The 22,780-nt window shown below is 52.6% G+C and overlaps 1 protein-coding gene across 2 annotated transcripts; it reads right to left on the reverse strand.

Annotated features, from left to right (window-relative positions):
- Nucleotides 1-704: 704 nt before the first annotated feature.
- On the reverse strand, nt 705-22,439 carry Sdc1 (syndecan 1). 2 transcript variants are annotated; one of them, XM_051181679.1, is made up of 5 exons: nt 22,092-22,439; nt 4,233-4,314; nt 2,837-3,303; nt 2,280-2,415; nt 705-2,101 (listed from the first exon to the last, which is right to left on the reverse strand). In XM_051181679.1, exons 1-5 carry the CDS (start codon nt 22,155-22,157, stop codon nt 1,932-1,934), a joined length of 921 nt encoding a protein of 306 aa, XP_051037636.1. In that variant the 5' UTR covers nt 22,158-22,439; the 3' UTR covers nt 705-1,931. The 2 variants fall into 2 exon arrangements, with proteins under 2 accessions (XP_051037636.1, XP_051037637.1); XM_051181680.1 differs by lacking the exon at nt 22,092-22,439 and adding an exon at nt 21,299-21,352.
- Nucleotides 22,440-22,780: the final 341 nt, after the last annotated feature.

The following is a 22,780-nucleotide window of genomic DNA, read 5'->3' on the forward strand; positions in this document are numbered from 1 at the left end:
TCCAAAAACTGGACAGAGTAGGACATGGCGGGACCAAGAAGACACTCCACAACCACTAGCAAAGAATCTGTTGTCCAAATGGACACATACCATTTATTGCAATTACACGAATGGGCTCAGCCTGAGGCTTGTCCACCATCTCACAAGCTCTCCGCTGAGTGCTGTCTCAGATCAGACCCCACCCCCACCCCACATCACATCCAGCCTTTATGTTCTGGCAATAAGTTCTGGGATGAACACAGGCCACAGGTCTCTTGTCTAGCTGGGCCACAGAGCAGCCTCGTCAGCAGCTGGAACATTGTTGGGCTAAATAAGCAAGGAGTCCTCGGAAGTGTCCCAGCAAACATGTGGGAGGAAGGCTGTCCCAGGTGTCTGCTCTGCAAACCAATGTGACTCTAATGACCCCAGATCAAGTTACACTAGAGTCCCAGTTACTTAAAACCATTTAGAAGAGCAGACATCAGGTCCTGTAAAACCTTGGCTGAACCTACCAACTTTCAAAAGAAGTTTGGTCAAAAGAAAACAAACAAACAAACAAAAACAATTAGAGGAACCCTGGACCCAGGATCCTACCCTTGGAGAATACAACTGGAGGAATATAGCCTTGAGCCAAGCTTCCCTGGGCTACCAGGGTTTGAGAGAGGGCTGGCCACGTCTACGCCACCAACCCAGAGAAGAAACAAAAGCAGTAGAGTTCATAGGACTCCTTTATATTAAGGTTTATTACATCTGCAAAATCTACTGTACAGAACCCATTGGATTAAGTAGCGTTTTGCCAAAAGCAAAAGACTCTCACTCTTTGGGAAGCATTTCTGACTCCAGCCTGGGGCAGGGCCACAGGAGCTGAAGGTGAACTTGGTTCTTGGAGGAGCCAGTGCCAGCCATACTCAAGATGTGTCTTGTCAACTTCAGAAGAATGGTGACCAGAGATGGTACCAAAGGCAGGAGAGTCTTGGGCACCCTTGCCACCCCTTCCCCACCCCACAGTCTTCTCCCCTCCATCCCTAGACTGTGCTATAGAAGTAAGTTCTCACACAGGCTCTTCCAATGTCGCAGTGGCCCAGGCCACGCCATGGCCCTGAGTTCATGCACACAGGCATGACTGGTCAAGAGGTGGCTACCCCGTGACACCCTGGACTAGCCAGTCTACTTATGGACCACCAAAAATGGGGCACCACACAGATAGTCTATACCCTGTTGCACGCATGAGCGACAAACTTAGAGACAACACACAAACTAAGCCTACATTTTGGCATCTGGATTTGGTTCTTCTAGGTTAAAAACAAACACAAAGTCTTAATGACCCCGATGCTGTCGCCCGAATGTAGATTAGGGAAGCAAGGAGAGGGACACCAGTCAACTGACTTGCTTTATCCCAGAAGTAAAGTCTACTGGGGCTCTGAACAGAGAAACTAGAGGAAACATGTGCAAAAACAAGTTGATATCTAAAGTAGACTTCCCCACAATGCAAAGTGAATTCCAAGGAGCCCTGGACTCCATCCCCTACCACAGCATGGCCAACCCTAGCAGTCTCTATGGATAAGTGCTATGGCATGTGTCAGCCGAAGCCCCTCTCCTGTCCCCCGGATCCTCCAGCCATCTAGGTCCAAAGCGGCTGGGTCCCCTTTCTCTCCAGAGCTGGGTCTCCTCCCATTCGGAGAAACCAAGTCAGAATAGTAGACACCAGGCATGGCTTTGGTAGAAAGGTCAGATGCAAGAAACCCTTTGCGCCCAAGCTTCTAGGCAGAAGTCAAAGAAGTAGAATGAATTCCCAGCACACCCTGGGGACTGCTCGGGCAGGAACAGCCGGAAGGGTCTGGGTACTGAGGAGGCAACACACTGTTGGGGAGGCCAGGGCCTGAAGTTTTTCACAGAAGAGGCAAGTGGGAGCCTAGTGAGTGGCTGGGGTTGGGGGGAGAACTATTCCTCCATCAGGCGTAAAACTCTTCCTGCTTGGTGGGTTTCTGGTAGGCACCGCCATTGGCTTGTTTGGGTTCCTCCAAGGAGTAGCTGCCTTCGTCCTTCTTCTTCATCCGGTACAGCATGAAACCCACCAGGCACACAGCAAAGATGAGCCCCACCAGGCCTCCAGCAATGACACCTAGGGAGTAGACAGAGGCTGGCTCAGATCAGCGGCAATATGGGCTCAGGGGTATGAACAACACAGGAAGTGGCCTTCTCCTTCACCACCCCATGGCTAAAGATGGCTGCACCCCTGAAACCCAGGCTACCACAGAGCCACAGTCTGTCTTCTCCTAGCTACTTGAAGGAAGACTCACCTCCCAGTACTTCCTTCCTGTCCAAAAGGCCCTGAGAGGCGCCTGTGGCTCCTTCATCCACTGGAGGCTGGTTCCGCTGGTCAGGCTCTATGGCGGCCACAGCTGTGTTCTCCCCAGATGTTTCAAAGGTGAAGTCCTACAGGAGGACAAGTCGGGATCAGGTCAGGCTGGAGCCATCCACACAATAGCAACCCAGAGCACTGCCACGCCCTGTTGTGGTTCCCTCGCCACCCCACATCATCTGTCACAGAATGCAATCACACTCAGGACCATGGCTGCCCAAGGCACAGATACCACCTCAAGTGACACAAAGCACACATTCTTGTTTGAAAATCCCATGATGCTCTAAGAGAGAAAATTCACCCTGGTGTAGCATTAGGTGGCTAGCTCTTGAGTGATGTCTGAGGGGCCTCCTGATCCTGTAATCAGTTTGTTTAGGGCAGGAAGATGTGAGACCCTGTGACTTCATCACTGTGGTGAGGACTACAATGTGCTTTACAGGGCAAAGAATGTTAGGGTGCCAGGTGCCAAGATGCCAGGTACTAGTGGCCACTCACCTGCTCTCCAGAGCCCTCCCCTGTAGGAAGTTGATTGGTAGCTCCATCCTCGGTAACCTCTTTGATAACAGAAGTACCTCCATCCGCCACACTTGGAGGTTGATGGTCAGGTTGGCCAGGTGCTGTGGGAGCCAAGGTCTCATGGAAGCCAGGTTGCACATCTCTGTGGGGATGTGATGTGACAGGTGCCTGGACTGTGGTGGCTCTGGCTGTTGAGACCCGTTGGGTGATCAGGAGCTGTGTGGTCTCCCTGAGCCTGGTGGTGACCTCCATTTCCTTGTCCTGAGAGGTGAAGCCAGTGTCCACTTCTGCTACACGCTCTGGTGGTCTCTCCTCAGGCTTCTCTCTGGCTGGCAGGATGGAGGTGAAGGTGGCCTCAGAGTCCCTGCTGGTGGGCTCTGGAGCTGTGGGTGTGGCTGTCAGAGTGGAAGAAGTCTGCCGTGACAACGAGATGTCTGGCAAAGCACCTACAGAGATAGAATCAGGGATGTCAGGGTAGGGAGGCGCCCAAGTGTCAAGCCTGACAAGTTCATGCTGTGAAGAGACTGGGGTCTGAGTCCTCCAAGGTGAACTAGTCAAGGCTCAACTCTAAAATACAGACCAGAAAAAGATGTTCTTTGCAGCTTCAGCTGCCTGGGAACAGCATGCTCTCTGAACTGTGAGGAAGATCCCAGGAATCTGGGAAGGGGCTCTGCTGTGAGCATGGGCTAAAGCACCATACATAGGACCCTAACTCAGGACACACACCTATACTGCCTTCTTCCCCAAAGGCCTAGGAACTCATGGCTACATCCTTCTTATCTCCCTAGGAACTCATGGCTGCATCCTTCCTATCTCCCTAGGAACTCATGGCTGCATCCTACCTGTCTCCCTGGGAACTCATGCAGGCATCCTACTATCTCCCAGCCCTTTGCTCTGGATTACTTCCCACTGCTCCCCTGACTTCCCTTCTGAGCTCCCCCTCCCCACACCTCCCTTCTTGGAGACCTCTTAGGCTAGCTGCAGTTCACAGCCTTCTCTTCTCCAGACAGAATTTATCTAGGGAAAGAGGTGAGGGTAATTCTATAGCCAGCAGACCCTATGCTACAACAGCTCCCAACAGCCTCTGGGTCTCACAGATGGAAACACCAAGGCTCAGTCAAACTCCTTCTCCAAGAGTTGTCTCCAAAGGCTGTCCATGGCCTCCTAGAGCCAATTCACTTCACTGTGTGTGTGTGTGGGGGGGGGGTCCCTTAACTGCAGCTAAACACTGTTCTTCCCTTTGGCACTGTCTCTGTGACTCTGATGGCTGAGGGCAGGATGGGGAAGGAAGGAGGCTCACTAAAGCTAAGTAACTGCCTGCTCACCCACTCCAGCCATGACCTGTGGCTATCTCAGTGTTCTGGGCCCACCTTACCTGTGCCTGAGCCAGAGAAGTTGTCAGAGTCATCCCCAGAGCCATCCTGATCCTCAGGGGGCACATTGACGGCCACAATTTGCTGGAAAAAAGAGATCAGAGAGGGGTTTGAGATTAGGCTCAGCCAATGCCCAGCATCCCTGAGTTCACATCTTAGGCAGCCAAACAGGCTCAGTCTACTATCCCAGCTATACATGTAGGAAGCCATGAAGCCATTGCATACGGCTCTGGGGCACTCAGCTCTGCGGAGCTCCCTGGTCCTCCTCGTATCCCCCATGCTATAACGACCTAACCTGGTGCCAAGTGGAGATGCAAGAGATGGGCACATGGTCCTACCCCCAGGGTGCTCTCTAAAGAGGGAACCCAACCTGGGACTACAAGCTGTGATCCCTGTGAAACACTTTGGTTGGTCTTACCCTGAGAATCAGGCATGGAAGCCACCAGCTTTCACAGTCCCCCAGAAGAAAATCAGTGTCCAGCTGAGCTAGACCCTGGGGTGTGGACACAGAAGCCTCAAGTGTGAGAAGCAGAGAGCCAGGCCCGGCATAGTGGAGCTGTCTGGGCTAAGGCAGCTCTGCCCACCCAGGGTGGCCCCAGGCCCGGTCACAGGACCATTTTCTCAGCCACAGGAAGGACTGTATCCTGGTCTTCTTAGTGAAGAAAGGACGGGACACCCTTTAGGCTGGGGACAGTGGAAACTAATCTGAAAAGGCTTCTGCAATAAGGAGGCGCCAATGAATGGGCTGTGGGCCTGGGATGGGCTCTCCTTGGCAACAGCAGCTGCAGGAATGTGGCCCGCCTTGCTGGCTCCAACTCTAAGGGGCTGCAGGTGGTGGAGTGCAAACATAGTCCAGGGACTTGGGCAGGGATGGGGGATGTGGTGCACTGCCCCCAGCTAGGCAGGATGGGAAAGGGACAGAGTCAGGCCCCTGAGCCTCCCCAGCACTGGTTCCGGGACACCAGGTACAGAAGGCCCAGGTAAGTAGGTGACATGCTTGGCAATGAGACTAGCCCACAGAACCCAGCTCAGACCATCTTACAAGGGTCCCAGCACAGACCAGAACCAGGACAACAGCTGAAAGAAGTAACACATGCCTACAATCATAATACTGAAGAGGGAGACATAAAAGATTACAGCAAATTTGAGGCCAGCCTTCTCTACGTGTGTTCTGGGCCAGCCAGGGCTACACAGAGACTACTGTGTCAACAAAACAGAAAAAGAATTAATATGGTTCAGCTAAAGGGCCCCAGAGATCCCTGCCCCAGACCTCTGTCATTTACCTGCTGAGTGGCCCCAGTGATGTCACCACACATCTTACAGCCTCACTTTCCCCACCTGAATAATGGGTGTCAGCACTATCACCTGCACTACAAAACGGTCACAAAATTTCTGTGTGAAGTAAAAGAACACACAGTCTTAGTATGTAACAAGTGCCCCTGCCTATTGTTCTAAGTAATGAGTGAGAGAGGCTCTATTTGTGATGAGGAACTCTGGGATTCGGGGGAGGAGGCTCATATGAGCAGGGGAACACAGGATCAAGATAGAATTTCATGAGGAGGCAGGACAGAGCCTCTGCAGACCATGCAGAGAGGACCCAGACAGCCCTATTGGTCTCACTCACGAATAGGGCTGTGGGACCCACGGAGAAAAGCTACAGCTGTATAAGCTCTACTGGTTATGGGGGCGGTTCAGTGTGTGTAGAAGCTGCTAGGCCAGAAGTAACACTGAACTTCCTTTAGAAGTACAAAGCAAAAGCACACTCTTCTCCCCAGGACAAAGGCTTTGAGTTCACACAGACCCAACTTCAAGTACAGTTGGTTCACTGTGGCTCAACTCCAGTGAGCAGTCACTGCCCAACACTGCGACACTTTAATACGGTCCCTCATGTTGTGGCGACCCCCACCTACAAAATCATTTCATTGCCACTTCATAACTATAATTTCATTACTGTTATAAATCGTAATGGAGAAATATCTGGTCTATGACCCTAAAGGGGTCGTGACGCAGAGGTTGAGAACAGCTACAGTAGACACTCAAAGTTCATTGTGGTTCATCATCCATAGTTAAAGAGTCTATCCCCACATCACCTGACAGCCCACATCCTGTCTATACTACCCCAGGTGGTACCCCAGATTCCTGTGGTAGCCTTCCCCGTGACTGACTCCTTTAGTGAGGGAAAACAGCACCCTCCAGACAGGAACAGACCTCCTTATCTAGGTCCCAACTCTACCAGTTCCTAACCTAGGGACTCCTTACATTGGAGGGAGAGCTGGAGCTGGGCCAGAGGTCCTGGACGCAGCTAGACCAGCCTGAGTCACACACCAGGGGTGCAGATCTTATTCAATTGAGGTAGCTATGGCATGAAGATATCCTGGGATCCAGGCAAACATTAAGGCAGCTAACCACCACCACCATAGGGAAATCCTAAAAATCAGTAATTTCCCAAAAGGGAGGGCCTCTCTAAGAGCTAGATAAGATTGGATTTTCACAGGGAAGCAATTTGTTTCCCTGGCTTTGTTCAGCTTATCCCACTAGGATCTTGTATACACAACAAGCTTCTAAAGCAAATCTCTACTGAAACCAGCAAACCAGGTCCAGAGCAGGGAATGGGCGGGGAGGGGGGCAGCAACCCCCAACCTCTGCTAAGGAAACAGAAACAGCTCCCTGACTGACCTCCACCCTCAGCTGGGACCATTCATGATGGTATCACAGGGGTGGGAATAAAGAAACTTCAGCCCATGAAGAAATGGGGTGTGTTGGGGAGTGGTGAGTCTGAACCATGACTCCCCAGGTCCCAGCTGACTGGAGTTTTTGATGCAATTTCAGGTACCATTTAGAAGCCTGTTGTGTTCTCAAGAGCTCTTGAGGGCCCTCCCTCCTCAGTATCATTTCTGGGATGTGAAGGGATAAAGAAACTCGCATCAAGCCATCCCCTTTTGCCACTTGGGGAGGTAAAGGCAAGCCAGCCTTATCTTTCTCCTCTGCAGGCCTCAAGAAAATCAGCTGCTTACCAAACAAATTGAGAACAGGAACGGAGGTGGCAAGATGGCTCAGCTGGTAAAGGTGCTTACCACTAAATGTGATAACCTAAGTTTGACCCTGGGACTCAAGTGCAGAGAAGAAAAGATTCCTGTAAGTTTGCCTGACCTCTTCCACATGCCTGCTGTGGTTCATGTACATCACACATGGATACAGGACACACACACACACACACACATTTTTCAAGGAATATAGCTGAACCATCATGGTAAGAAAGAGTTTCATGGTCTATGTTATCAAACTCGGGGCCACTTAGCTCCCTCACTGATGCACAGAGCCTGGAAGCCGGGTGATTTGGGCTAGCAGGAAGGATCACTGGAGCAGACCCGTGGGGTCCAGATATAGAGCAGAAGAGAAGACCAATCAGCACATCGCTGTGGGCATCCCCCGAGGCTGTGTAGTAAGGACCCCGGGTGACACACCCAAGGCACAGACCCAGTGCAGGGAGAGTCTTCCCTGGGGATGGAGAGAATTCCTACCATTCACTTTGATTCCTACACCTCTCCCCTGCAACTCCTTAGGTTGGCTGAGATTAGCATCTCTGAGACATAAGAAACAGCACCTCCCAGAGTGAAGGACCTACCCAAGGCCAGCTAGACAAACCATGTCCCCACACTACAGTACATCCTTTCTTCCCCACTCCCCAAGCCTAAGGACCATTTTCCCTGGCTGAGTCCATCTGTTTCAAGCAAAATTGTCTCAGTTTCTTTACTACAGCTGTAGCACCAGGGAGCAAGATGAATGCTTAGCCCTGCCTAGCAGCCCAGGGGGGTACCAGGCACACACGGAGTCCTGACTCAGCATGGGTCAGGACAAGGTACAGGAGAAAGTTCACCTCCAGTTGCAAGCCATTGCCAAAGAGCATGTTAGGAGCTGTGGGCAGAAGGCTGGCTGGGATGCTTAACTGCAGCCTGGAGCCACTTCCTGGCAGCTCCTACATCCACACTAGCTAGAAAGAAGGCTACCCTCTATGACAGCCATTGCAATCTGATGGAGCCCTATGTCCTGGCTGCCTAGGGCTGAGGGTAGTCCATATTCCAGCACTTTGCCATGGTATCCTGGGTATGAATACACCTCATTTGTGTTTCAGGGAATGGTATCAAGTGGATGTCTCCAAGAGGTTCAGGGATTGTGGGCTTTCTGGAGAAGATGCCCATCTGCCCCCACCCACTACTCTTAGCTGCCAGATACAAAGACTCCTGGCTTCCCATCAGCACCCTAAGACACTACCACATCACCTACTGTGCAACTTCAATGATATCTAAATCACATAGCCCTTAAAGAGCATTACCAACTCCATAGTGCTTATCTTTGTATCTGAAGCATCACCTCCAAGTCTGATCACATGAGTTCCATCCCCAGGACCCACATGGTAGGAGGAGTGAACTGAACTGACTTCCCCAAGTTGTCCTCCTGTCCATGTGCATGCCCACACACATACAAATACACATGCACACAAAATAAGGTGTAATAAAAGAAAAATGTTAAGGTCACAGAATTTTGATATTAAATGGATTCCTTCAAAAGTCTAGAATCATCACTTGGGAACTTGCTTAACTTTGGGAACTTTCTTAAACAAGTTAAGAAATAGACTGGTCTTGGCTCTAAAAGAGCTCCCAGCACATACCCAGTGCCCCACTCCAGAGGTTTGGGGAAGGAGAAGCCTCAAGGGCTGGGAACTGAAGAGCCCCAGGAGAGCATAAGACAACTCACTTGGGCAGTGCTGGGAACTTCACTTCATAGAGTGGGAAAGAGAAGAGAACTATGGGTTGTCTGCAGCTGCCTGATGCCGTAACAGAACACCCAACTTCTGTGGGTGGGAGCCAAATCATTGAATCAACAAGTCCCATTAGTCACAACATCCAGTGACAAAGGGCTGCTATTATCAAAGGAGTTGGGTCACAGCCATTCCCAAGCAGCCTGGATCCCAGCTAGTTTGGGGCTCTAAACCTGTTCCAGAAGCCCAAGCTCCAGTCACATGATCTCTGTCCAATCAACATGCCACACTGGGAAGTGCAGGGATAATGGCCCCCACAGTCACAGCAGGATAAACACCTTTCACTCTTATCCAACTAAGACTCCACTCCACAGCAAATAGCCCAGGGGACTTCAAGCACGCTCATAGTATACAAGAGATCTAACCCCACCCCAGTGTCTTGGTTAGACCTATGGATCTAAGAGCTATGAGTAATTCCTCTCCCCCCTATAATTCACAGCTCTGGGGTGCTGAGAACTCTGAGCTACAGAAATTAGGTTTCACCTCCCTCTGTAAAATTGGACATGTGTCCTGAGAATGCCATCCAAACTACTACCTGCACCCAGGGACCCCAAGCACAACCATAATGTCACATGACACTTCCTTGTCAGAGACTACTTTGAGAGCAGTCACTTCAAGAGGCAAGTTTCCACTTAGAGGTGCAGTGGGAAGGCAAGACCTCCATTCCAGGCCCCTGAATGAACTCAGTGTTCAAAGGCAAGGCACCAAGCAGCGAGAGAGCTCCGTAAGCCAGCACCAAGAGCAAAGCAACCTGGGGAGGATCTAGATTATTCTTTACTTCCGATGCCTTCACTGTTGGCAGACAAAACACTTTGATACAGAAGGCCTACTTCACCAAGGAACTGAGGGAACATTCAACCTTCTAAAGATCCTTAAATTCAGCAAGGGAAGCAAGGACCTCTTCCCTGCCAGGGTCGACCAGGAACAACATTGTTTTTCCCGAGTAGCTGGCTTCCCTTCACACTAGCTGCCCCATACTGTAATCTGACTGACATCAATCAGTGGGAAGATGTTTGGTGTCCCAGGGGACACCAAAGGTAAAAGGTGGGCCTCAAGGGCAGGTGTGTTACAAGGTGCAATGTGTCTCCGGGAGGGTAGAGCATACAGGAAAGAACGTGGCTAAAATCTCCTATCCTGGTAGCCCTGCAGCCTGGGGTCTTGACTGCCCTCCTTCCCAGTCACCTTTCTCTCTAGAGCTAGCTGAATGCTAGGAGCACATAGCAATAGGGTGAGCCGTCAGTCCCAAAGCATCTCCAACGAGGACAGCGGTAGCTCAACTACCCCTACACTGGGTGTCTAGATAGCTCTCCCTGTGTCTCTGGACCCATTGTGAGTGTGTGTGTGTGTGGGGGGGGGATGAAGTGGCTTGGATAACCCTGAATTCTTTTATGGCTCCCACACGCCACACTGGGCAGTGTGATGATCGGAGATTCATGGTGGGGTGATGCCCACCCCTCATTTTTCTCTCAGAGACCTGAGAAACTATAGGGAGGCCTCAAGGCCCAAAACCCACCCCTTCCTAAAGCCACTTCCAGGAGGGATGGTCCCCATTGGTGCCTTCAGGCACCACCCAAATTTCTGGCTGACAGCCACCATGATTTATCAGCTTTCGGTCTCTCTACCAACAGTCAAGTTGGGACCTGCAGGGAAGGTGACTGGTGACCCAGTAGGGAGTGAGTGAGAGGCCCAACCCAGGGTGGGGCCAAGACGGAGGACAGGCAGGTGGAGGAGTGTCAAGTGCCTAGCTAGGGAGCACAGGAGCCCAAAGCACCCCCAAGGCCCATAGCCTGGTAGCACTTCCACTGACAGGACCACTCTCTCCCAGCCTCAGCGGTCCCTGCTGCTCTACACCTGCCAGTCATCCTCTGTGTGGCTTGGGGAGTCTTGGGAATGGGCAGAGGGCAAAGACAGTATCCCTTCTTGGTTGTAAGGACCCTTTCTGTCAGCATCTCCCTTTAGTGTAACATCAGACGAGGTCAATGCCAGGGTCAAGTCTCCCAGCACGAGGCCCTTTCCCTGCACCAGACCTCTAGTCTCAAAGCCCACAATAGGTCAATGTCACTTGAGTACCCAGATGCCCACACCTCCCTGTGGGATGGGACTGGCACCTGCCCTACAGTCCACATGCCAGGACTAGTCTCTGATGAGGCTCAGCTGAGAGCTGGGTGTGGCACTGTGGCTGGAAGACCAGTTCCTCCACAGTTCCCACCTGCCAGAACCCAGCCAGGACAGGCAGGGTGAGATTGCAGTGAGTGTGGAGCAAGGGCAGCTGGCCCGGGCCCAGCCAGCCTCTCACCAGGGAATGCTCCCAGAGGGAGCCAGACTGAACCTATCGGCCACACTTGCCAGCCACCTCTCTTCAAGTCCTTTGGCTCTAACCAGCCGGATGTGCTAAGAGAAAATGAGAAAACCCAAAATATCAAAAAGAAGTCTTATAATCCAGGCTCTTATTTCTTGAAACAAACCTGATTTGGGTTCCCCGTCTATACCATTTGACAGAATGATAGCAAGAGGGCTCCCATGGCCCAGCCTACAGCTTGTACATTACATGTTCTCTGGATGGGGGGGGGGGGCGCCTCTGGCTCATTCTCAAGGAGCAACCAGACAGTGACTGAAGCAATGGGCAGCAGACCACAAACATGGCATCCAACAGTGGTGGTAGGTGGCAGGCAGGAACACTGGGCACAGTCACTCGATGTCCTCTCTCAACACTTCCAAAGAACATTATGGCCCAGGAGGCTGCTGGAGAGGTCAGGAATCAAAGTGCCTCTGGGTAGCAGCAGCCTGTGTAGATGAAAGGGATGGCCAAGGCATTCTTGCGGTTGTCCCCACCCCCACCCCTCCATCATGCTGACCCCAGGCTATCCTAAAGCAAAGCTGGGGGTCCTCTCGGCTTTTCTTGGGCAAACCTTGAAGATCAGGGGCAGGGGACTTGAGAGATGGGGATAGAGAGCAGTGCAGGAACCCCTACCATGATCACTCCTAGGCTGCCAGCACCCCAAAACTGCTACCTACTGATTATAGACTCAGCAGGGCATGGGGGCCCAACACCTGTGCCACAGACTTCTCCGGCCATTCGGTCCCTGAACTGGCTAAATAAAGTGTCCTCAAGTTTCACAGAAGCAGAAACTTTTGACACCTGCAGCAGCCAGGGCTCCAATTCTAACCACCAAATCTCTCTTCTTGTGTCCCTGCAGTTACGCAATGCCCTTTCAAAAATTAAAATGCCGTGGGAGGGGCTGAGGGGTACCAGTCACTCACATCACAGCATAAACCTGTTTCCTGTGGGGGAGGGGCTCTGCAGTTGGGTAGATTATAAAAGGGAGACTAGAAGAGACCCAGAGCAAACTTCTTTAACCTTTGTGAGAATGCAGGGTGACAGGTACACAGGAAATACATTCAATTCCTCCTTTCCTCCTGAACTACAAGATGCCTGTGCCTTCCCCCTCACGTAATGCCCAATTCAGATTAAAAGGGGACTGAGCTGAGCGTACAAGTGGCAGGGTGGGCTAGCCTGAGGAATAGGACTCTCCGAGGGAAGTCTTCTTCTGGAAAGGTGGGTGGGTTCCTCACTTCCTGGACTGGCCCCAGCCCACAAAGGAACAAAACAGCCTAAGCCTTTCACTGACATCTCACAGGCTGGAGGCTTGCACAACCCCACAGTCTTTATAGTTGACACAGGGGTGGCTAAAGGGAATATGGGGGCAGCCTGCCCCCCCCATATATAGGTCCTGGACCCATCAGTGGGTGGGAGAAACTAAGGACCTGACCCAGGCTATAGGGAACACATGACCCAGACTGTTAGGGCCACATGAAGAACAGAAACAAATCTAGGCCTTAGGAGATCAGTCATCGGCAGCCACTATTTCTTGAGTAATGTGCTAGGTACCGGTTTGAACACTTTCCCTGAATTAGCTAACCTATCTTTAAAACCACTTTCAGACCCTACAGCCCTACCCATCTTGCACAATATGGAAACTGAGGCAAAGGGGACAGTCACTTGTTTAAGAGCACAGTGTCAAAAGTGAAGAGAGGCCAGGCAGATTTGCTCTGCCAGACCTTAGCCATCATCACCATGGAGTTGAGTGGGCACAAAGCAGGTGCCTACACACACCTTGCACTCTAGTCCAGTGTTGGTGTCTTTGGGAAACCTGCCTCCTCTCAAGGTAACCTTCAGTGACAAGTTCCACGCACAGGCCACGGCTTCCCACAACTACAACCCTGTTTGCCTGAGCCCCCACCCACGTGCCCGACTGTCTGTGTTTCCCTGATTCCCTTCCACTTTGACAGCCTAGCCCACGCAGCTTAGGCCAGGATCCAGCCTCATATAGAGACTCAGTGAAGATGAAAGTTTGGTCTGTCAGAAATGGCTTGAACTTCTGAGGAAGGACAAAAGCTGTGTTTGCAGACCCTGTGACATCAGCATTCCAGGGGCAAGACCAGAAAACGGTCATGCACATGAAGGAGACTCTGCAACCTCCTGTACAGGCACAGCCACTGGGGGTACTCTACACAGTAGGCCATCCCCAGTATTCCTGTAGACTGAGCCCCCGCCCAGTCAAGGAGAGAATTCCAACCACTTCACATATTCACTCATCTTTTCAGAAGCCCGTCCAGGCAGGATATGATGACCCCATTTCACAGGAGAGAAAGCTGAGGCTTAGAAGTAAAAAAAATTACATGCAAGATGATATAGGAAACAATAAAGCCAGGATGTGGTTCAGGTGGGTCAGATTCTACCTCATACTTCTCTCTAGCCCACCCTGGGTTTAGACCTGCCAAAATGAAACAGCCAGCTAATAACACTCCAGTAGCCCCTTACTCAAGCCCTGAAAGATTTGAGTTAGCTTGGACTCCCAAAGGTAGGCAGACCCAGACTTCTGTGGGAAGACAAGGGCTGGTGAGTCCAGTGGACGGCCAGCCTGTATGGCAGCAAATCTCTTTTCTTTTCAAATTCACCAGTGAGTCCTCAGGACCACTTCTAGGAAGCTACAGTCCGCCCTGCCTCCTCCTGGGGTGGGGGAACAGAGGGAACACTGTGTCTTCTTGGAATGCCCCTTCAAAGTGCCTTTGGGGCAAGGGCAGGGATATAGGACAGAACCTAGAGACCACAAAGCCCACAGACCAAGCCTCGGCAGGAAGCAAGGGCCCCATTTCTTCCCCAACATGCATTCTGGGCACCACACCTCCTCAGCTCTCTCTGGGAGAAGCTGACGTCAACTTCCACAACGGTCTCCATGGTTCCTTAGACATTCTACAGCCTGGGGCCCTGCGAGCCCAAACCTGACCTCCATATCCACCTGGAACTTTCCTTAGAAGCATGGATCTCTAAGGCCTGTGTGCTTCCGGGTCTGCAGGGATGCCAAGGGCTGCTGCAGAGGATCTCTTAGTGTCACTCTGTGCCCTCTGATACAATCAAATCCCCAACCAGTGAAGCCCCAGGAACATCCTTAGCTGTTATGGCAGCCAAGGACCAGCACACATTGGATGCCACAAGTAGATACCAGCCCCCATCCTAGGGAGGAGTGATGCTTACGCAACCCACCTGGTGAGTCTGTCTCGCATCAGTATCCTGTGTTCCCAGCCTGCCAATTCTGGGTCCCCCTCACCTGGCCAGCCCAATGGCTATAGGTGAGCAACCCAGGCATCAGGCCTATCTGTTGCCCTTATGAGACAGATGGTATAGCCAAAGAGAGCCTCTATGGCCACAGAAAGCGCTGGGATAGACCCAAGTGGGAAAGACTAAGGGTGTCTCTTCCCTGTCATTGTACAGGAAGGATTCTCTTACCATTTGTAGAGACAGATGCCCAAGAGACAGAGGTGCCTGCTTATCTTGTATTTCCTGATGCCCCATCTATGAGACTCTCCCTAAGGACTGTCCATAGCCAGAGAGCTGGCAAGTCTAACGCATGACAGAAACCAGCCTTGTGGTTCAGTCTCCAAAGTGGACCCTCTGGCCTTGTGAAACTCTGAGATAAAAACCTCCGGCTGGCTAGGAAGACCCAGGAGAGGGCTGAGTCCCAAATGCCCTTCTCCACCACTGTCTCTGGTCTAGAATGGTGGACATCCTCTACAGATGGGCACACCTCCTTGGTGCATTTCCTGTACCCCCAGCGATACTCTAGCTTAAGGCAGAATCCTCCTGAGACAGCAGAGATCCAGGAGCACCGGAGAAATCCACAAGTTCTGTGACACAGCCAGGACATGAACCCCCCTCTTCCTTTCAGCCCCCCAAGGCCTGTCTTGTCCCACTGCCCTGCCCCACCTCATGCCAGCAGGTCAAGGTGGGTTGGGTGAGTCTCCGGGGAGAACTCATGGGGCCTGGCATCGTGACTCAGCTGATGAGCACAGTGATAAACACGCCCACCTGCCCACTGCCCCAACCTGCCCGGCACAGCTTTCATTCCTGCTGATGAGCGGACCTTGGGGAGGGTGCCAGGATGCCTGGGTGTGGGTACAGAGAACATCACCTGGCCTCCACCCCCAGCCTGACCTGGCCCAGAGGCTTCATCTACTCTGGTTCCCACAATGAATGCCAAGGGCAAAGATCAGAAAACCTGCCTCACCCCCATCTCCAGAGTGGTCTATCCTGAGACTCCTGGAGCAAGCAGTCAGTTGTCCCTGCTGAGTCCCCAGAAGGGATAAAGACAGAAAGACAAAAGTAGCCCGGGAAGCCCTGTAAGGTCACCTTCACCCATCCCAAGGCAAGACCTCTCTGCCAGTGCATGACTCTTAGACACTGCAATGGGAAGAGAGAGGCCCTGGAGCAAATTTCACAGGCCCACAGGGTGAACTACTTACCTGGGCCACAAAGAAGTCAGGGACAAATCTAGGACAAAGAGAGGAATAATTTCTGCATGCTTCTAAGCCAGGGATACAAAGAGCATTGGGTGTGCAGTGCAGTTCAGAAGGGGGAAGACACCCAGAAAGGGAGGCACCTGCAAATAAGAGGTGACCAAGTCTCCCCAATGTTTCTACCACTGCTGCAGAACTCAAAGGGGAGCCCCATAGAGTGAGAACACGAGGGCTATGCAGGCATGGCCACAGCCCCGAGCATGCTGCAGGCCTCAGGTGAGTCACTGGGCAGGACTTTTCCCAGGGCTGGAGGCCAGAGGAACACAGCCTCTCTATATAATTAGGCAGCCCACGAAGCCATAAACACCAGGAGACAGACTGAGACCCTTGAGAGGCTCTCAGAGTCAGCAGGAAAGATCCCTGGGCAAATCTCTAAAAGGAGAGCCAGTCTACCACTACCACCACTACCACCACTACCACACCCGCCTGTCAGTGGTCCAAAGATTACCCACTACCTTCTCCCCAGTCATGTTAAACTTGCCTCCACTTGCAGGCTTCACCAGACCTCCCGACTCTCCAAACACACAGCACTTGCCAGGCGGCACCCCTTCTCCAACACCCACCCCTTGTCAGGGTTTCCCCAGCATCGACAATGAGAAGTAACCCGGAAAGGTCCTGTAAAGCAGGCAGCAGTATCCTATGTCTACAAAGCAAAGTCATCCCAGAGCAGGCTGCCCAGGCTGCTGCACATCTGGAGCTAAAACGGCACCAAGTTCAAGGACTTCATGTCTAGAGTCTGCACCTGAAGCTACCTGCTTATGGTAAAAGGCAAATGTCCAAGCACTTTGGGCATTTGTCAGAGCATTCCTGTCACACTCAATAGAAGGTTCTAGAATGTGCATTCCCACCTATAACCCAATCTCTCCTCAAATAGCCAATAGGGAAATGACACCATACTGACTCTGCCCCAGGGCACAAGGTCCTGGAGATGAAAATACTCTTTCTATAGACTTCCTGTTCCAGTGTCTTCACTCTGCACACACTAAAGCAAGCTCTCAGAAGAGATTTTCAAAACCAACACTTGAAAAATCAGTGGGGGTGGGGGGAAGCAATTAGGAAACAGTATATTCTGTGTGCTTTGGGACAAGAAATAATATAATGTCCAAGATGCTTCCCTAGCATACTCTGGCATTGGAAAGAGCCAGGAGAATGCATCATAGGAACCCGAAGTCTTGGGTCCCAAGTTACCCACTTGTGGCCAGGATACCCATCTCCCTGGGCTTAACAAAGGTTCTACTAAATCTGTGTGTCCCCCATGCTCAGGATAAAAAAAGCACAAGCTGAGTGCTGCCTAAGGAAGGAAGGCAGGCACTGCCCAGACAGACTCCTCAGCACTCAGTCAACAGCATGTAAGCTTTGTGGAGCCCCAGGTACATACTGTCCACTGTCAAGACCCACTGAGGTCTCCTGACCTCAGCTTTCTAAGAGCTCTTGCCTGGACCCAAGCAACCATCAGCTACACACAGCCAAGGCCCGGGGTGTTGCCCAATCCCAGGACTTGCCCAAAGGCACAGTGCAGGCCAACTCAGCCCTGCCAAGTACCCCTTCCATGCAAAATGCTCACAGGCAAGAGAGTCCAGGAAGGCCTGGAAGCACCAAGCACGGAGGGCCTCACAGGGCCCAGCTAGACCCTGTGTTCAGGGCTTCTGGGGGCCATAGGCATTGGACAACTCTACAATGTATTCACATCATACATCTACATAAGTGTGCACACAAGCACATACATACAACCACATACCAAGAGGCCAGTTTCTGCCACTTTCTTCTTTGTGGAGAGCTGACCTCTGTAAGCCATTTCTTCCTCATTCAAAAGATGAGGTGATGGTATATATCATAAAAAAAGACTAAGTTGGACAGTAAGAAAATCGCCAAGTGCTCTCTAGCACACACTCGGTGGAAGGTAACTTAAATATTACCAACAGCTACCTTTCCTCAGACACTTTCATTACAAAGCACTTTCACACCATCTCTTATGAAATGAACACACAAATGACAGAATGAGGGCAGAAAGAGCAGGTATAGCGATAGTTGTTCTATGGATGAGGTGACAAGAAGACTTGGAAGTGAGTCACTTAAGATTACATAGTATAATCAGGGGCACAGTGGAGCTTTGGTCTGGGGCTCTACTTGATCCAAAGCAGTTTCCTTTCCGACCTGACAAACAGTATGGGTGCTCAATATTGTAGAATTAAAACATACACTGAAGAGACAGAGAAAAAGACAAAAGCCAAGATACAAAGTCAAAAGCAAATACAGGAGTCCCAGTCAGGCACAGTGTCTCATGTCTGTCACTTCAGCACTTTGGAAGTAGAGGCAGAATTGCAAAGACTTTGAGGCCAGGCTAGGCTACAGAGTGGAGAATCTGTCTCAAAACCAAAACAAAGGCTTTTGCATCTTCACACAGTGTGAACTAGCCTAGTTAGTCCAAGGTAGCTGGAGCCAGTAAGTCACAGATGAGAGGAGGCTAGGGAACTGGGGCTCATGCTCACACACGCTTCCTAGCACTGAGTGCTTCCTAGCACTGACTAAGTACATCTCTTCACAGAGGGAGGTTCCCTAGGTCCTTCACCTGGTCAATGCCTGTGCATCACATTCAGGCCTGTGGGGGTGACAGCTCCCTTTGGCCCATTCTATTACACTGCAGCAGACCATGAGGGACATCAGATTCACACAGCCTGAGAGTTATCCACAGGTGAGACCTTTGTTTTTGTAAGAATCATAACCAATCGCATTTGTTTTTCCTCCTGCTAAAGAAAATAAATCAGAACTGAGGAGAAAAGCTGCTGCATTTGGGCACACCAGCGACACTTCTAGCCACCAGAAACTGAGAAGGAAAAAGGCAGTTAAGAATGCAAACCACCAGGCACTGGGACACAGTGTTCTTCGGAGCCACATGGAACCAGGAGACTGCTTGATCACCATGAAGAGGAGGGATTAAATACACATAGCATCTTTTTCTTTTTGTTTAGGACAATGGAAAGGAAATAAGGGTTTTAGAATGCTGCTCAAATCTAAGAATGCTTTGTAAAGGTGGGGAGTGGTGGTGCATGCCTTTAAACCCAGAACATAAAGTCAGAAGCAGGTGGATCTCTGAATTCGAGCCCAGCCTGGTCTACCCTGTGAGTTTCAGGGTAGCCAGTGCTATATAACTGAGACCCTGTCTCAAAAAAAAAAAAAAAAAAAGAGAGAGAGAGAGAGAAAAGAAAAGAATACTTTGTAAGGAGGCAATTTTAATCCACTGAGAAAACGTCTGACTACCATGATGATACATTTTCAGAGGATTTCAGGAATCTGAAATTCTGCTGCAATGCCGAGGGGGAGGGGAGGATGGGGATGTCTAGAAAGTACTGCAAAAACCAAGCTTTCCAGTCATTCTTTCCAGGCCCAGCTCCCCACCAATGTGTGTTAATGAGGTTTTACTGGAGCCCATCAGGAGCCACAGGTAGGTTAAAACCAGCTCCACCCTCCCTGGGGAGCTGAAGCCAGCAGTGACATCATCTCCAAAGGCCGAGCCCATCCTCCCCCCTCTCCCTCCCACTCTGCCAGACCTCAGGGGAAATGTCTCTACTAGTCCAAATAATTAAGGAAAGAAAGAGAAAAAATAGCAAATAACTATTCCAGAGTAACTTTGTTTTTTCCCTTACATAGCAGAAACAAAAGACCATGGTGACACACACACTGAGGGACAGTTTGGACAAACCTGTTCCAGTCTCTGGGGAGTGGTTCCCAGCAGCCTCCCCTTGCCTATTCAAAGGCAGGCACCCAACAGTCAATCTCTAGCTCACTGATCCCCAGGGGTGCTCTGACCTGCTTCCCACAGGAGCTAAGGGAGCCCTAGGAAGGGAACAAGATCTCTGGCATGGGTTTCTGCTTCCCTTTTAAGCAAACCCCAATTGCCTCCATTATCCAGAAAAAAGGGGGGGGGGAGATGTGGAAGTGCCCTGCTTCTTCCACACCCACTTCTAACCAAACATGGATTTTTGCTGGAAGAAAACAAACTAACCAAACTTTATAAAATAAGAATAAGCAAAAGAACACCCTTGCCTCCAAGTGGGAGTCTGTCCTCAAAGCTTGGCTCAGCTCAGCCTCTTCCTCCAGGGAGCCTTCCCAGGATTGCAGGTCCCTCCCATTGAGACAACTCTGCTTCCTAAGCCTTGTGTCTCCCTAAAGGGTCCAACCTCCCAGGTCAGAAAGGCAGCCTGCTACAGTGCCCGCTCCTTACCCAGGACACAGAAAATTCCGGGAAGCACAGTTCAGACAGAATTGCCACCTCCTACTGCCTACTCAGTATTAGTAACGGGAGCTTGAGAGCCCTAGCTCATAGGAATATCCGCCTCACCAAAGACAGCAGGAAAGCTGCATCCTGGCTGGAAAGCAATGCAGTACGGCATCTCCACTGCCCCAGTGAGGCCTCACATTGGGACTAGAGAGAACGGCTGGAGGTGGATGTAATGCCAGGCAGGTCAGGGAGGCATGCCAAGCGGCTCCACTTTCCTCTCCACAGTGGTAACTTTGATTCCAGGCATGATCTGAGTCCCACAGAAACCACAACCCTCAAGAGCAATTTTTTGGACCTTAAAGCCAAGAGTGCACCGGAGACTCAGTTCGGAAACCATATCCCTCCCTGAGAACCCTGATTCAGCACCCCACAGGCCCCCCAACTCATGGGCAACTTGATAAGTACCGAGGTCCTCTCTCAAGACTCCAGAGTGATGGAGCCACCTGGGATGCGGCCAAGACAATGCCCATTAACAGTGATCCGGGATGCCACTTTATATGTACACGACCTGGGTGTCTCTCAGTTCTCCTTCCCTGTGCACGTGTCTCTTTGCCAGGACTACCAAAGTTAAACAGACCAGATGTGGTGGTGGGAGACTGCCACTTCCGGAAGGGATAAAGCCTGAGGCTCCGCACCTCGACTCTGCCTCTCAGCGGGATGGTCAAACCCCGCCAGTCGGAAGGACCCCCGGACTCCACCGAGGGTGCGGGGCTAGGGGCGTGGACACCCCGGGGGCAAGCGCTGACACCTGGCGGCGACCCAGGACCCGGCCCACGTCAAGGGCCGGCGCTGCGGGGCGGTTCCCAGGGAAGGGTTACAGGGGCCGAGAACAAAGCGCCCCCGTTGGGGAAGGCGGGCTAGCGGACGGCGGCTGGGGCGGGAGAGCACTTTCTAGGGACCCTCGACAAGCTCTTTGTCGGCCAAGTCGCTCATTAGCGAGACCGACCCCCGCCAAAGGTGGATGGCTGCATCCTACCCAGAGGCCTCCCCCCACCAATCGCCAGCTCTGCGTTCGCCCCTCTTTCCCCGCGGCCCTACTGGGCGGGCCAAGGGACCCGCCTTCCCTGCGCGCGGCTTCAGCACAAAGCCGAGTCGGGGGAGGGGAAGAGCCGTACCGGGGTCCACTCGCGGGAAGGGTCCCCAGGGCCGGCCATGCGGACGAGGCCCTCCGGGAGGCAGCACAACTTCAGTGACCCCAAAGTTGGGTTCTTAGGGTCTTTAGCGGTCTGAAGCCAACTTCCCGGAATCTCCCGCTGCCAGCTCGGCCCAGCTCACCTGGGACAGCCAGAAAAAAACTGAAGGGCCCCGTGCCACCCTCCTGTGTCCCACGCACAGCCCCGATCCCGGTCCCTCCCGCAAGCCCGCCCCCTCCCGCTCCGGCGCCGGCTCTGCTGCGCCCAAACTTGCCCGGGTGCAAAGACCCAGGAGCCCGGGCTCCACCGCGCTGGGGGCGCAGCCTGCAGTCTGGTTTAAATTAGGGTCTGCGGAAAGGGCGTTGTGGCCATGGCCACTGCATCCCTCCGGGTCACTGGCGAAGGCCAGGCCGCTGAGGTGGCCAGCGAGACAGTCGCGGGAGAGAGTGACTTTAGGCGCCGCCGCAGGCCGGCGGACTCACACCCATGTGGAGTCGTTTTACTTAATTGATCGCCGGGAACCAGCGGAGAGTCCACTCAGCGGGACGCCCCAGTCCCGACCACGGGCTGTGGGACCCGCGCGGCACCCACCGACCGTGGAGGGAATTAGGGCAGGAGTCCTTATTTAAGGGTTCACCACCCCTGGATCCGCCAGGCAGCGCGGGAAGAAGTCCCCGCTCCCCTCCCCCTCCACGTGCCGCCGCCTGCATGGCATCGGCGGGTGGCGAGTCCAGGCTTCCCGCCGCCTTCTAGCCCTGCCCCGGGCCACACTCACCGGGAGGACAGGCTGCAGGCGCAGCGCCAGGGCGCAGAACCAGAGCCAGAGCGCCGCGAGCCTCATGCTGCCCAGACCAGCGGCGGGAGCTCCGCGGACTGCGCGGGTTGGAGTTGCGGGTTGCGCGGAGCTGCCGGTCGGCTCTGCTGATTGCGCTGCGCTTTGCTGTCCCGGACGCCTGCCTGGCCGGCGCTGCTGTCCTGAGTGAGCAAGGGCTGCAGGTTCCACCGGCTAGAGTCAGCTCCTCGACTGCCAGATTCCTTCCTTTGCGCCAGGCTCTGTCTATGCTGGCCCGCACCTCTCCCGCCGAGCTCCGCCTTATAATAAACCCACAGGCTGTTAGCCGTTGCAAAAAACTAGCCACCCACCCCCAGCTCCGCGGGCCTGGGTAGCCCCAGTCCCCACCCCTCGGCTCCGCCCTCTGGGCTTCCCCGCCCCCTTGGAGCGCCCCACCCCCCCCGGGATACAGCCACACCCCCTCCCACGCCTCCTAAGATCGAAGCCCACCCCACTCCTCATCTCCCGGGGGTCTGAGGGCCGCCTTCCTTCCTTGAGTCCTGGTGCCAACAATCTGAGATTCCCGCGTCGTGACTTCCTTGATGCGTGGCTGATGCGGACCCAGGTGCAACCGCTACTATGGCCTGGTTCCGAGTCCGAAGGCGCTGCCCTGGGGAAGGGCAATTGTTGGT

The sequence above is a fragment of the Phodopus roborovskii genome, unplaced genomic scaffold, assembly GCF_943737965.1.
Source record: "Phodopus roborovskii unplaced genomic scaffold, PHOROB, whole genome shotgun sequence".
Lineage (NCBI taxonomy): Eukaryota > Metazoa > Chordata > Mammalia > Rodentia > Cricetidae > Phodopus > Phodopus roborovskii.